The sequence below is a fragment of the Hemicordylus capensis genome, chromosome 7, assembly GCF_027244095.1.
Source record: "Hemicordylus capensis ecotype Gifberg chromosome 7, rHemCap1.1.pri, whole genome shotgun sequence".
Taxonomy (NCBI): Eukaryota; Metazoa; Chordata; class Lepidosauria; order Squamata; family Cordylidae; genus Hemicordylus; species Hemicordylus capensis.
The window spans coordinates 21529871-21545052 of NC_069663.1; the positions used below are offsets into that span (position 1 = coordinate 21529871).

Genomic DNA, 15182 nt, shown 5'->3' on the forward strand with positions numbered 1-15182 from the left:
TTCCAGCAGCTTTTTTTTGGGGGGGGGGGGACCTCCAGGGCTTCTGTTTTCTCCAAAGGTGTTGGTGGAGGTGCTGATGGCTATGCAAATGGTCCATTTAATCCCTCGAATTAAAATGCCTTGAATCTGCTGTGAAGCAGATTTGCTCTTCAGATACCCCGAGGCATAGAGCCATGTGTGAAAAACCTCCTGGGGGAAAGGGAGGTTGTCAGAACCCTCATGTGCATCATTTGCCCTGGTGCTGTATTCGTCTGGAACTCTCCAGAAGCACCAGAGCCTCTCCCATTGCTTTGTCAATCAGCATTCCTATCACTCCCTAATGGCCAGATTATAAACGATTACCCTGGCCAATTAGAATCCACGGACTTTGTACGAAGCAATTGCTTGGCTGCTTGCTTCCCAGGGAAGCTGCCAGGCCTTAATATCATTTCCCTTTTCTGTTGGTCTTTCTTTTTTGCCAACTTGGCATGTGAACACCATAGGATCTCAGATCTTTGCTCGGGTTCACAACTCAGCCTCACTAGGATTCATCTTGAAGCTTCCAGCAATGTGGGAGTACCATTTTTTCAAGTTCACTAGCTTAAGCTTCTATATGCTCGGCACTGGATTGCTAATCACTGCCCTCTCTACTGATCAGTGGGTTGTTAATTATCCCACCATTCTTGGCCCTGCCAGTGAATCTCTTTGGACCTACTGTTTGCCATCTGGGTGTGGCTATCTGGATCGAGGAAGAGGTAAGTGATTCATGAGTGCCTCCCACTCCAAATGCCAGGGATGATACCACTCTCTGCTAGGGTTGCCTACTATTCTGTCCAGTTCCGGTGCCTTTAACAGTAACTTGATTGGTGGACATGCAAAGGTGATTATGCTTTATTTAGCTGGATGCAGTGAAAAACATCACCTCTTCATTTCTGCTTATTAAACTCCTGTTGAAAGCACAGGCAAGGCTAGCTTCTTCCTTAAACTCTCCCTAAAAGTTTAGAGGAGCCGCTACCACTGCACCACCATTGCTGATGACGACAAAGCTGGTAAGGTGCCCTCTCACTGCCCCCCAACTTTGGAACACTTTTAAAGTATCCCCCCACCCATGCCTTTGATTGTAAAGGGGAATCCTCACCAGATTTCCCTTTACAAGCATAGCTCTCGAACCGGTCCGTATCGGATGGGCAATGGTCCAATTCAAACTCGGACTGGCTGCCTTTTTTTAGGCTGGTCTGGTTAGAGTTCAAACTGGTCGAACCAACCAGTTTGAATCAAACCCAGTTCTGTTCAAACCAGTTCAGAACATCCCTAACTGCCCTCCTGCACTTTCAAAGCTTGCAAGACTTGGTTTTGAAAAGGGGCTGCCCCCCACCAGGGGCATGGGGAAAGACAGCATTTTGTGCCTCGCCTCAGATGTAACAAATTATTCACACTTGGGCCCCACCGCTGCCTGAGTCTGTCCTACTTTTTTACCTCACATAGTATGGGGCTGACCTCATGGTTCAGGCACTATCCTTGGTCTGACTCAGACAGTAATTCCGGGTTTGTCTGACACTCTAAGAGGCTGAAGGCCTAGCATGACTTCATACTTCCTTATTCCAGTTCTCTGCATCCTCGTTGCAAAAGCTTCTCTTCTCCATTTCATAAGTCTCTCTTTTCATTAATATGTCTGAAATTCAAAATACACTCCCACAGACCCAATGCAGCAGAGACAAGGCTAATTTCCTGTTGTTCTCTCTGATTCTCTAGACCTGCTACTTCTGTCATTTCATTATTATGGGGATTGAAATCCAGGAAATAATGCAAATACTAATAGACAACATCCAGACTAAATTAGTCATAGTTAAGCCCACTGAAATTAATGGGGCTTCAGTTAGCCATGACTTTGATTTCAATGGTGCTTAGTCACGATTAACTAGTCTGGATGTTGCCTGTTAATAACAGCAATAGTGCCTGTGACTAACTTTATTTGCAGGTCCCACTGAAATTGAAAGGACAAGTTCGACATACAAGTGGCACACTTAGAAAAGAAACAGGCTTGCCTGGGACAAATAAAGATTTTGTTAAATAACTGTCTCTGAATATCCTAGTTTAGGATCCACAATTTATTTATTTCACCAACCATTTGATTTGCTGTAAGTTGATTTTGATGGTTGTTCTGCTGCTTTAAATTGTTTTTTAATTTTTTAAAAATAACTTTGTGTTTCATTCTGTTTTTACCATTTGCTTTGTAAACCACCATGAAACATTGGTATATGATGGTACAGACATTAGATAGATAGATAGATAGATAGATGTCTAGGCACGATGGCTCCCTGGAGCCTGGGAGGAGAGCTGGTCTTCTGGTAGCAAGCATGACTTGTCCCCTTAGCTAAGCAGGGTCCACCCTGGTTACAAATGAATGGGAGACTCGAAGTGTGAGCATTGTAAGATATTCCCCTCAGGGGATGGAGCCACTCTGGGAAGAGCATCAGAAGGTTTCAAGCTCCCTCCCTGGCTTCTCCAAGATAGGGCTGAGAGAGATTCCTGCCTGCAACCTTGGAGAAACTTCTGCCAGTCTGTGAAGACAATACTGAGCTAGATAGACCAATGGTCTGACTAGCTCAGTATATGGCAGCTTCCTATGTTCCTATGTTCCTATTTGTCAAGCCCAGAGCAAATAATTAATTAATTAAAATGATTCAACAATCGGGGGCGGGGGGAGACACAAAAGGTAAAATTATTGCATGAAAAGTAGTGACAGCAGTTAAGACTCCTTGATTCCTGCAGTCTTGTTATACTGTATAATGCCCTTTTGGTTTTCCTCTGTAGGGTTTATATCTGTTGTTATAATCCTGGGTATTGGAGCAGTGGTGGGCTGTTTTGCCATCCTTGGAATCGTAGCCTTTTCCATCTGGAGAAATACGTTTGAATCATGTCTCAATAAAGCAGCCCTCATGCCAGGTATCTTAGACACAGAAATTCCTTTCGCTCAAATTCTGGAGTAGAAACTAGAACTGATCTAAAAATTCTCTTTTGGCAACATTTCAAGGTGCAGAACATTTGGGGAACAAAGAGGGCAATTTCAGTGTGTTGGTGGTGGTGGTGGGGGAGAGATTATTGTAATGTTCTGCTGGGTATGGCTTACCATTTTTTGGTAAGCCTTTTGGGGGGCCGGGCCTGTTCGAACTCAGACCAGCCAACTGGGCTCGTTCGAATTGAGCTGGTTCGATACTGGGCCAGTTCGATTCGAGCTGGCTTGCACATCCCTACTGAGAGGTAGTAATTCTAAGAGGCATTGATTCTTCTCATGTGCTCTTTCCTAGCAATCTGTAGTATGATTGGCATGTCGGTATACACAGGGGCATATACTCGCCATGTTGATGCGAAATACTATGGATGGTCCTTCATTTTGGGCTGGTCCTCCTTCCCCCTCAACCTTGTGGCTGGTGAGTGAAACACATAGAGAGCAAATACAAGTAGCTTTGAGTCAAACCTGACCTGAAAAATGCTCTTAGAAGCAGTTTTGGTGATATTCAAAGGTGATGGAGATTTCAGGATGAAATGGGCCTAACGGCAGTTTGAAACTAAAGATTTCATGAGGAAACAGGGTGAATTATGGAGATCCCATTATCCCTTTGGGTTCAGACCAGACAGCATGCCACTTGCCGTCCCAGTCACGAGCAGTCATGTGTCATCAGATGGGGCCCTTGTGGCTGTCCTTGGCTTATTTGGGGGCTGGTTGGAGCTCCATCATTGTTGGTGGGGCCATTTCTTCCTGACAATGGGAGGCATCTCCAGTCATTTGCTCTCTGCCACCAGATTCCATCATCCACCCCTTGACCCCTACAGGTAATGGGGTCTCTGGGGAGGGGGCTGGCCCCGATAGATAGATAGATAGATAGATAGATAGATAGATAGATAGATAGATAGATAGATTTTTTAAAAAATGGTACCAGCCCAATTTTAGCTCTCTCTCGACAGTTTGGTGTACAAACTCTTAAGAATTAGCAAGAGTTAAGACTGGAAATAGACTTCGTGCAAATTTGACTCTGGATTATTTTCTTACTGGACCAGGTCAATCAGAAGTTTGAGATTTTCTACCAACGGTTGAGTTTGTGGGATGAAAAGGATCAGATATGAAATTGCCTGGATAGAAAATTAATCTCCAACATGATCCTGAGATTCTTATACACTATATATTTTTCTTTCTCTCTCTCTTCCCACTCTCCACAGCAATACTAACCATCTTTTTTGAGGTATTCTATGACATTGAAGAAGGAGGGTCACTAGAAGGAGTACCAGGAATTTAAAGAAGACGGAGGCCAGTGGCAATTTCCATGAGACTCCAAGCAAAAGCTCTTTTGTGCTGGATTCAAGGACTTCCCATGGATTAGAATTTATCAGATTAAAGCTTCAGAATTTATCTTCATCTGACTATTTCCCCAGATTTGGGGGTTTAACAGCAGATTTCTTGGTGGTGATGATTTGGAAGAGAAACTGACGCATTCCAAATTCTTAAAGGCTCTGTTGTTTTATTTCCAGTTTGGTTTTTTATGGAGCACCATACAAGCACAGTGTGCTGCAACTTTCAGTTCATTCATGTTCTTTCCCCCGCTATGTTACACATGCACATTCATAAAGCATTTCAAAGAGAACAATCTTCATTTTATTTATTCCATTTGTTTATTTCACATATTCTCTTCCTTTTGTGCCTTTCACAAAATGGTCCAAAATGGCAGGTTATGATAAATACATGTAAAGTATAATAAAACATTTATAAAAATAAGCATTTATTTCATATGATAATGCACTGGCAATAACCCAGGACACCTTTGCATTGTTCTTTAGGGGGCTTTCTAAATTATACTGACACAGTAGTGCCAGTATAGTTAAGATGGGACGTTGTTTCAGCATTCTGCCATTATAACCCCTGAACACGCTATTGGCAATAACAACAAAAACATGTCAAATACACCTGACCACATGTAGACATGAACTGTCTACAAGAGACACCACGAAATCAAAGTTGGTGCAGATCTGTTGAAAAATGGTTGAGATAAAGCAGAATCTATCTGCCTTGTAGCTTCTGCATGAGACAAGACTATTCACAGATTATGTTGTACATATCTGTGCACATATGCGTATGTGTGTATGAGTGACTACATGCACTGTTGTGACCTGTACTGTGAATGTGTACAGTACAGTCCCCAGCAAATGAAGGGTACAGAGAGGAAGTGTATTGTTGTATGTGTCTTGAACCTAATGTGTGGAATGCTCTCATGTAATTCACACAATCAAAAACTGTATTCCACCCATGTTTGGGAGCTGTGTGTGCTCCCAATTTTCGGTTGTGTGGAAGCAAGGTAGGAGGAAAACCTGGGTAGAAGTGATTGGGTGGAAGCAAGATAGCAGGAACACCTACCCAGGTTTTCTTCCTACTTTGCTTCCACATAACCAAAAAATGGGTAAAGGTAAAACAAACAAACAAACAAAAATAAATAACGTCTCCTATCAATTATTTATTTATTTATTTTCTACATTTTATATCCCGCTCTTCCTCCAAGGAGCGCAGAGCGGTGTACTACATACTTAAGTTTCTCCTCCCAACAACCCTGTGAAGTAGGTTAGGCTGAGAGAGAAGTGACTGGCTCAGAGTCACCCAGCAAGTCTCATGGCTGAATGGGGATTTGAACTTGGGTCTCCCCAGTCCTAGTCCAGCACTCTAACCACTACACCATGCTGGCTCAAGTATGTAAGGGAGTCCTAGAAGATCACAGGCCCACAGAGGCAACCTCCACAAAGAGAGAAATAATCAAATAAGAGATTTTTCTGATCACAGGAGTAGTCATTGCGATCCTGGTACGCTTAGCCAATAACGAACCAAGAGAGACTAGTATCTAAGAGCTTTATGGTTCTGCAGAACGAGCAAGCTAGAGGTCCTGGGAATAGATTCCAAAGACAGGACAGCCCAAATGGAGGCTGCCCAAACATTTTATACAGGAGAGCACAATTCCAACTATTTGCTGCATTCAGCTATGACAACGAGCATGGCAGGTGGTACTTCCATGCAGCATCATAAAAGAGAATTGAAATCACAGCAAAGTCTTTGTCCACACCCTTGATCGTTCGTTTCGAGAGAGCTATCCCTTAAGAGGGTGCATTCCTGCTTTGACCAGCAACCCCAGCAGGAAGGCTCAGCCATAAACATTATGTTGCTAATCTCAAGGCAAGTGTCAGGAGAGGAAAGGCAGAAGAGGTGAAACTAAGCAGATGTAGGCCATACATTCTGCAGGCCATAAACGTGTGATAGAACACTTGCTCAGTTCCTGCTGAGTTCACCAAGATGGTGTTAGTTTGGTTCACTCGCACGTAACAATATGCTCATTTAAACACTATAAAAGCAACAGGAAATCTTTTGAAATGTAAGGCCTAAAATGGCTCCTGTCTTAGAGTTGCCATGCCCTCCCGGAATTCCGGGTTTCATCTGGATTTTAAGCCTCTCGCCAAGATTGCTTCGCCCACCCAGATTTGCTCAGATTTCAGCTTCCATGATTGTGTGTGTGTGTGTGTGTGTGTGTGTTTTGTTTTGTTTTTTAAGCTCCAGCCCTTGTAGAAGTGGAGTTACAGAGCAAAACGTGCAGAGCAACCTTAGTTCAACAATGGCTGTGCTGTGAGGGCTTTTGCCTCCATTTCGTTGCTCCTCCTGCGGCCTGGCTGTGAGGCCTGAGCAGAACTCTGGCTCCTGTAGGCCGGATGACATCACCCCCTGGCAGCCATTTTAAAGCAGACCCAGCTGTTGGTGGCCATCTTCTTTTCTTCCCTCCTCACGCAAGTGTTGGGAATTTGTCAGTGCCTGCGGGAATGGACGCCAAAAAAGATGTGGAGGCTTGGAAACAAAACTAATCTTATTCCCATTACTACTCCTTCTCCAGTAATTAAACCTGCTAATGATACCATTTATGGAGGGGAGGATGGGCAGTCTTCTCCCCGCCCCCCAGGTAATCTAGATCAGGGTTTCTTAACCCTGGGCCCACAGATGTTGGACTACAACTCCCAGAATCCCCAGACATAGCCTTTGTGGCTGGGGATTCTGGGAGTTGTAGTCCAACAACATCTGGGGGCCCAAGGTTAAGAAACCCTGGTCTAGATCAGGGATTCTCAATGTTGGGTCCCCAGATGTTATCAGACTTCAACTCCCATAATCCCCAGTGGCCTTTGGTTGGGGATGATGAGAGTTGAAGTCCAATAACATCTGGGGGCCCAACGTTGAGAATCCCTGGTCTAGATCACACACATGAGAACTAGGGGAACATATTTCTGTGGCTACTGTGAGTGATAAAAAAGTAGCTGCCACAAACTGGGCTTAAAATAGACTGTGGTTTTGCAATGTCATCTGGAACAAATCGAATAGCAGCCTTTGAACTGTGCTGCAAACCTTATCTCCCCCAGTATTTCAGCAGAAGCACAAGAGGAAAGTTGTCTCTCATTGATACATATTCAGATATGTATTCATTTGGTTCTCTCTGTTTGTATTTAAGTCTACTGACAAGTTCACTTACAAGTGAGTAAGAAAGCAAGCAAGTGGGACAAGAGCCTCAAAATGTGGCCTGTGTCAATTTGCTTCGTGGCAGAGTTGGCTGATAGGAACATAGGAAGTAGTTATATGCTGCTGAGTCAGAGCCTTGGTCCATCTCACTCAGTATTGTCTACACAGACAGGCAGTGGCTTCTCCAAGCTTGCAGGCAGGAATCTCTCTCAGCCTTATCTTGGATTAGCCAGGGAGGGAACTTGGAAGTGTCTGCTCTTCCCAGAAGAGCTCCATCCCCTAGTAAGGGGAATATCTTCCAGTGCTCACATTTCTAGTCTCCCTTTCATAAGCAACCAGGGCAGACCCTGCTTAGCTAAGGGGACAAGTCATGCTTGCTACCACCAGACCAGCAATCTTCCTTCAGAAAGGAAGATATGCCTCTCCAAATGCCCATGCTTGTGCAATTAGACAGGTGGCTACTAAAGAAAGGGCCTCCCCAGTAGCCCAATTCAGATATGATGCTGTACGAGTGTACAGATGTCTATACACTCATACACATCTTTATGTGAATGATTGTACCTGTGTCCACTTTGAAAAGTGAATCTGGATACAGGCCCTCCAAATGCATGGTACAGATAGACAGCCAGCCTTGGCCCTAAGGCTGATGCTGCCCAGCTTAGCTGACCTAATGTCAGCTCTAAGGCGTTACTGCCCGCTAGCCACAAAGCCTTTAAGGATTCCTCAGCAGGATAGAGGAAGTCCCCAGCTAGCACTCCTTGAGGCATAAAATGTCTCGGGAATGCCAAGGACTCCTCGTCACACCAAAGATGTGCCTTAAGTAGGATTGCCATATTCAAGCTTCCCAAATCCGAGTGGCCTAATTTGCATGTTATGCAAATTATGTGGCAACTAATTTGCAATTTATTTATTTATTTATTTATTTATTAGACAGATTTGTATACTTTCCTCTCCTTCTCTGCTCTCCCATGTGATTGGATCCAGAGTAAAATCTGGGCAATCCCAGGCAGCGCATTTGAAATCCGTGTAAATCCAGGTGGAATTTAGCAGCCGGGTAGAGGAGCCAAAATCCAGGGGCTGCCCTAAATTCTGGGGGACATGGCAACCCTAGTCTTAAGGTGCTCACCGAACCTAAACTACCCTTTTATCCCGCATTGTACCTAACATTGTGACCAGGGTGCCTTGCTAATTAAGGGACAAATAGTGTGAGGTAAGCAAAAAAGACCCCCTGCCCTGCAACCAAGGCCAAGGCGGCGGGGGCCAAAAACATTCCCAACCAGCCCCGCAAGGGCGAACAGCCAGAGTCCACACTATGCCCAGAGAAGGGAGAGAACAGTCGCTTCTCGTCATGGACGAAAGGGCTGGGAGCCCATACGGCCAAGCAAGTCCCGCCCCCTCCTGCTCCAAGCCAATCAGAAAGGGACTCGCTTCTTTCCAAGCGAGGCGGGGGCAAAGAGGCTGCTCCCCCAGACAAGGTGGGGTGTGCAGCTGCAGGACCTCTATAGCTTGCCATGTCAAGACTGACCTACAGATACTAGGCACAGCAGACTTTAAGGGGTGCTGGAGGGGGAAGGGATTTCCAGCCTACATGGTTCCACCCACTGCCCCATCACTCCTCATAGGCCCAATGATAAACTATGAGCTTGCTTGATTAACGTCCATGCAGTTTGTCCCAAACAATTGGTTACTTGTTTGCCAGGGACACCCCCAGGCCGTAATCAGGGGGGGTAACTATTATAGGGCAAGGGGAGACAATTGTCTGGGGGCCCACTGCCCTGGGGGGGCCCCCAGAGGCAAGTCACATGACTGACTCCCCCAGTCACGCACCCTCCCGGGATTCCTTCAGTTGTATTCATCCTCTGAAACTGATGTGAGTGTTAAGACCTGGAGCTACCAGAACAGCATGTCTTTCTCTAGCACCATCAAATGACTTGCATCACCCACAATTTACAAAACCTTAAAAAAAAAAAAATTAGGATGATGTTCTATTGTGGCACATAGGTGTTTTATAAATTTCACTATGCCTTTTGTTGCCACGATTCAGCCTCATTTAAGATTTCTTTACTTCATGAGCTGAGCTTCAGCTGGGGGCGGGGGTGCATTTTAAAATCTTGTCTCTGGGCCCACTCCAACCTTCCTACACCCCTGACCGTAACTTAATTTTGTCTTTCTGTTGCTCTTTGTTTTTTGCTGGCTTGGCATTCTCATGTATTACAAGCAGGGTTTGGACTAGAACGCCTCCATGTATTGTATTGTATTGTATTTATTTGATTTATATACCACCCTTCCAGAGGTGGCTCTGGGTGGTTTACATTAAAATAAAAAATACATAGCAATTAAAACCAGATTAAAATTACAATTACAATATTTATCTCTCTCTCCCCGCCCCCCCATCTCTAAGCCTCTGTGATTCTAGGACCTTTCTTTGACCTGGATCATAGCTCAAGGTGCATACATTTCAGCTCAAGACCTCTGACAATTTCGCAGATCATGTTTTTCAAGTTCAGCGGCCCCATTCTCCTGTTGGCCAGCTCCTTCCTGGTAGTCATTGCTGCCTGTACCCGTTACTGGATTATTAACAGATCCACTGATTACGTTGAATCCATTTTGATGTACTGTGTGGAGTCCATATGTAGGAACATGGCCCGAGGAATAAGTAAGTGACTCCTGTGTGGTTGCTATCCCAAATGTCCGGTGTGATATCATTCTCTGTGACTGCCACAAATAGTGGGGGATAATGATGGTGAGGACAACAATAGTAATAATACAGTACATCGCTATACATTTTTTTGCTTTGGGAGGACAACTTTTTAACAATCTGATTTTTGTGAATTTCCAGCATGGCTCATCAGAGTTTAGCTCTCTTCCAGCACCTCTAGAAGTTAAATCTCTGTTTGGGGAATTGATGCATTAATGCACATGCAAATCAATATACTCTCAGACACTCAACAGTGTAAAGTCTGATCTTTCACATCTGACACCTGGTTGAGGTATATTTTGAATTGGTGGGCATGCACTGTAGGGCACTCCTGTTTTCCAGAACACAGGAAGTTGCCATATACAGAGTCAGACCATTGGTCTATCTAGCTCAGTATTGTCTACACAGACTGGCAGCAGCTTCTCCCAGGCTGCAGGCAGGAATCTCTCTCCGCCCTATCTTGGAGATGCTGCCAGGGAGGGAACTTGGAACCTAGATGCTCTTCCAAGAGTGGCTCCATCCTATCTTACAGTGCTCACATGTGTTCTCCTATTCAGATGCAACCCGGGTGGACCCTGCTTAGCTAAGGGGACAAGTCATACTTGCTACCACGAGACCAATTCTCCTATAATACAATATAGTGTGATATTAAAAAAACCAAACAAACTGAGCTCAGTAACATTATGCAGCATTATTATATAATTCACTTTTGTTTTTTCCTCTGCAGTGTACCGCTTCTTTGTTCAAGGATTCCTGCTTTTGGCGGCAACGTATGGGTCACTCTGTGCCATTCTTGTTATAATCCAGATGAAGTGTCTGATAAGGCACAGGAAGATGTTGAACATGTTTCTGAGCATAACAGTCCTTCTGCCAGGTACCTCTGTCACAGAATTTCCCTTTTCTCAAAATCTGGGTGACAACGAGAGCTGATCCAAAAATTCTCTTTGAATTGGTTCCAAAAAAATTAGGAGATGCTGAAGGATTTTGAGATGAAACATGGAACATTTGAAAAACATTTGGGGGTGGGGGGAGAGGTTTTTTTTATTGAGATTTTACCTTACTACAGAACTTAGGTGCATGCCATCAACACTCAATAAGAATACAGAAAAGAATAAGATACAAAACACAGAACTAATTCAAAACTTCATTTGGCAGTTAAAGAGGTCCATGCCAGTTCGAAAAAAGTTCACGTAATAGGGGCAATCACTTCATCTGTCCAAGCCCAAAACTGTCTCCAGTGGGAGGAGGGCAGTCTCTCCTTCTGAAAAAGGGCCGATGTGTCACCCACAGGGGAAACAGTTGCTCACCCAGTTCACAGATTGCAGCATATCCGTTTCACGGTCCATTTTCAGTTTTCTTGAACACTGCAGGCAAATCACTAGGGCTACATACAAGCTGAGAGGTCATACCACAGAGGTGGGAATTGTCCGATATTTCACCAAGGTTTTTCCAAGTGCCCCTTTTACTAGATTTACATTCTTTTTAATTTTTACAAAACAGACATAATCCACATCAGATCCCTTGTCCATAGACCTCAACTGTTTCTCTCCCCCTTTCTCTGTTTGATAGGACTTTTGAACAGTTCGGGGCCTTCTCTGCCTGAGATAATCTGATATGACTGGCTGCTCAGGTTGGAGAAGTTCAAACAGGCGCACATTCAGTGCCAAGGCACACAAGCCTGTAGGCATCCTGTCAAAAAAATGTTCACTAGTTACTAAAGAGGATTCTATCAAGAGAAGGGCTTCCTGCCTACAATGGATCCAAGGGCCTACCCTATCTAATCAGACCTTGTGAGCATTCAGAGGTGCACCTAGGTCATTTTGGAACCTGGACCTAAAGGCCTTTAGAAGGCCCCCCTCCTCTGCAAATTAAGCATCACCATGCTTGGCCAGGTGACCACACCACCTGGGAGAGACTAAAGAGGATTTGGGGGGGTCCCAGGGGCTGACTTCGGCCTCAAAGTCCAGGGGTAAGAGCTCCTCTGTGAGCATATACTTGGTGAAAAAGCTTCCACCTCAAACTCCACAGGGAAATTGGGATGACTTTATTTTTAAAAAAATCTAATGGGCGATTGATCGAATGGTCACGGAAAGCCCAGTTTCTGGTGCCTCTCCCAATCTAATTTGAAAAATCCCTCTTCTAAAATATTTTGATAGAACGCCTTTTCCAAATTTCCATCAGATCCAGCTTTTGAAACTATTCCACGGTTACACCCGACCTTTAAAATGAAATATACAGACCGCTAAAATAATCCGGATGAGATTGTTGACCCAAAGTGTCAGCTGTGATGGGCGTTTACTTTCTTCCCAACAATGCTTACCCCACATGTGTTCCCTCCACTGTTTCCCAAAGAAAAACAGCCAGACAGTGGTTAATAGTGGAGCTCAAAAGCTTCACCCCAAAATAAGTCTGCCTTTGGCATCCTTCCTTACCTAATTGACAGCACTGACTTCCATCAGCCTCCAATGAGAATGAGTGGGCAATTCTGTGGCAACTCTGGTTGGTATAAATGCAATTGCTTCCAGTGAAGAGATGCAGTAGAGTTATTCATGTTCTGGTGAATTATTCACATCCGAGTCTCAGGAGGGAATCCTTGGGTCGCTTTTGGGTCCAAACAGCAGTTGCATGGATTCGGACATACAACAATTTCAGTCTCAGGCACCTTCAACTCTGGTTTCTCATTATGTGCAAATTGGGCATTTGAGTTACTGAATGAAATGGAAAACGTAAGTAAGAGACGTAAGTTTGGGTGGTATTAAAATATGATTAATAATAATAATAATAATAATAATAATGCTGTTCCCAGTAAAGTTGCTTTTTGTAATTGGCTGATGGTGATTTCTGTGGCCCCGATGGTGTTGAGGTGCTCTTCAAGGTGCTTTGGAATTGCACCTAGGATGCCAGTTACTACTGGGATTATTTTGGTCTTCGTCCGCCACAGCCTTTCAATTTCAATTTGTAGATCTTTGTATTTTGTTATTTTTTCTATTTCTTTTTTCTTCTATTCTGCTATCACCTGGTATTGCTATGTCGATTATTTTGACTTGCTTTTCTTTCTTTTCAACTACAGTTATATCTGGTGTATTGTGTGGCAGATGTTTGTCTGTTTGTAGTCGGAAGTCCCATAATATTTTTGCATCTTCATTTCCTACAACTTGAAGAGCACCTCAACACCATAGCGGCCACAGAAATCACCACCAGCCAATTACAAAAAGCAGCTTTACTGGGAACAGCCTATATTCTGTGACGATACCTATAATAATAACAGCAGCAATATTGATAATAAAATTCAGCCATCCCAGGTCCTTGGGAAGGAATCGATGTCTGGATAAAACAAACCAGTCAATAACACCTGTCTGACTGTGTAAACAAGAAATGATAACAACAACAACAACAACAATTTAGCCCAGCTGTAAGTGAAGCACAGTCCTGCGCTGTAAGTAAGGGGCATTAATTCTCCCATTTGCTTCTGCCTAGCAATCCATACTGTGGTTGCAATGTCCATATACACATGGAAATATACTCCCGCTGCTGGTTTCAAATACCGTGGATGGTCCTACTTGCTGGGCTGGTCCTGCTTTCCTCTCTTCCTAGCTGCTGGTAAGAAAAAGAAACAAACATAAACCTGATGGTGCAAGTTGCTTTGGGCCAAAGCCACAGCTGATCTGAAAATTATCTTAATTATGACAGAATTCAAAGGCGCTGAAGGTTTTCATGGTGAAATAGGCATCTGGTGGGGAGGGGTTCTTGTACTTTCCATGGGTATGGCTCACCACCTGTGACTTTGGCTTTCTTTTTTCTTTTTTACACTGCATCTCGGCGGTTGTTGCGGGTAGCCCCACTCATTTACATTGTGAAGATTCTTGGACATTTTGGCCAGCTGCCACTAGGCTGAGAAATGTCGCAGGGTTTCTCAGGACTGCCTGAAAATTACTAAAGCTGCCTCCTGGTTTCCCTGCCTGAGAATGTGCTGAAGAAAATAGGAGATGTGGTGGATATGTATGGTAGTGCTAACGAACCTTTTATAGGAGGCTCATAAAAGAGATCATAATACTGAGGCAAAGTCCAGAGCAATACTTCAGCCTAAAAGGTACCTGGGACTCAAAGTGCCTAGTCTCTCTGCGTTGCTCAGGAACCAAAATGCTAGTGGCTCAGGAGGTAAGTTACCTGAGCCTGACTGCTGAAAGCCTTGGTTTGGAGCCCAAGGTTTTGGAATGTGTGTGGAGGGAAGATTCATCTGAATATCTCTCTCACATGGTTAAAGGACACCTAACAGCGCATCAGGACATCTTCCAGTCATGTCAGGGCAGGTGTGCTCACAGCAAAATCCTGTCCTTATTTGTGTTGTGGCTAGTGTTTTGTTCAAATTGACCCGTAGTCCCTTAATTTGCATGTCCACAAGTGATATCAAGAAAACATCAGTGCTTGAGGGAGGGCTTAAAACCAACCTGGGATGTGTCAACACTTCTTTCTCTCTCTCCTGCTGACAGCTGTATCAACAATCTATTATCTGAACTTCCACAAACATTAAACAATGTGCATAAGGCCAGTGGTGAGCTTGATATGACTCTGAGCATGAGCCATTTTGCATCGGATGGATTAAAGTGAACGGAATAAAGCTGGACCAGCATGGATAAGAAATGCTACTGAAATTCTCCTGACTGAACGTTTCCTCTAGATGGTGGAGTTCCAAAGAGGTGTTTCTGAAGAGGAACTGATGTATTTGGAGTTCTGCATCATTCTGATTTTTAATTTTTGATTCTGTACAGTCCATTGAGCATGCGTAGTTGGCGGCAATTTTCCACTTATGAAAATGTGCATGTCCTGTACTGATGTGCCAATATAAAGCATTCCAAAGAAAGCAGTCTATATTTCATTTATTTATTTCAGGTATTTCTTCCCTGCTTTCACAAAATAGCCATAGTGGGTTGTGATAAAAAGCAATAAAAATACAATAAAATGGCCGGAACCCTG

The 15182-nt window shown here is 44.0% G+C and overlaps 2 protein-coding genes across 2 annotated transcripts; both read left to right on the plus strand.

Moving 5' to 3' along the window:
- Positions 1–427: 427 nt before the first annotated feature.
- On the plus strand, positions 428–4744 carry LOC128333045 (lens fiber membrane intrinsic protein-like). Its single transcript, XM_053268060.1, has 4 exons — positions 428–734; positions 2794–2925; positions 3288–3410; positions 4198–4744. The coding sequence occupies exons 1-4, from the start codon at positions 548–550 to the stop codon at positions 4272–4274; spliced, it is 519 nt and encodes a 172-aa protein (XP_053124035.1). The 5' UTR covers positions 428–547; the 3' UTR covers positions 4275–4744.
- A 3986-nt stretch (positions 4745–8730) lies between these two features.
- LOC128333046 (epithelial membrane protein 1-like) lies at positions 8731–15072 on the plus strand. Its single transcript, XM_053268061.1, has 5 exons — positions 8731–8985; positions 9998–10166; positions 10936–11082; positions 13686–13808; positions 14699–15072. The coding sequence occupies exons 2-5, from the start codon at positions 10001–10003 to the stop codon at positions 14737–14739; spliced, it is 477 nt and encodes a 158-aa protein (XP_053124036.1). The 5' UTR covers positions 8731–8985; positions 9998–10000; the 3' UTR covers positions 14740–15072.
- Positions 15073–15182: the final 110 nt, after the last annotated feature.

Excerpts from the sequence above, each read along its gene's own strand:
- LOC128333045 (XM_053268060.1), top strand. The coding sequence starts at position 548 with ATGTGGGAGTACCATTTTTTCAAGTTCACTAGCTTAAGCTTCTATATG. Across the intron at positions 2,926-3,287 it reads TAAAGCAGCCCTCATGCCAG|CAATCTGTAGTATGATTGGC; the intron begins GTATCTTAGACA and ends GCTCTTTCCTAG. Across the intron at positions 3,411-4,197 it reads CCCCCTCAACCTTGTGGCTG|CAATACTAACCATCTTTTTT; the intron begins GTGAGTGAAACA and ends CACTCTCCACAG.
- LOC128333046 (XM_053268061.1), top strand. The coding sequence starts at position 10,001 with ATGTTTTTCAAGTTCAGCGGCCCCATTCTCCTGTTGGCCAGCTCCTTC. Across the intron at positions 10,167-10,935 it reads GAACATGGCCCGAGGAATAA|TGTACCGCTTCTTTGTTCAA; the intron begins GTAAGTGACTCC and ends TTTCCTCTGCAG. Across the intron at positions 11,083-13,685 it reads CATAACAGTCCTTCTGCCAG|CAATCCATACTGTGGTTGCA; the intron begins GTACCTCTGTCA and ends GCTTCTGCCTAG.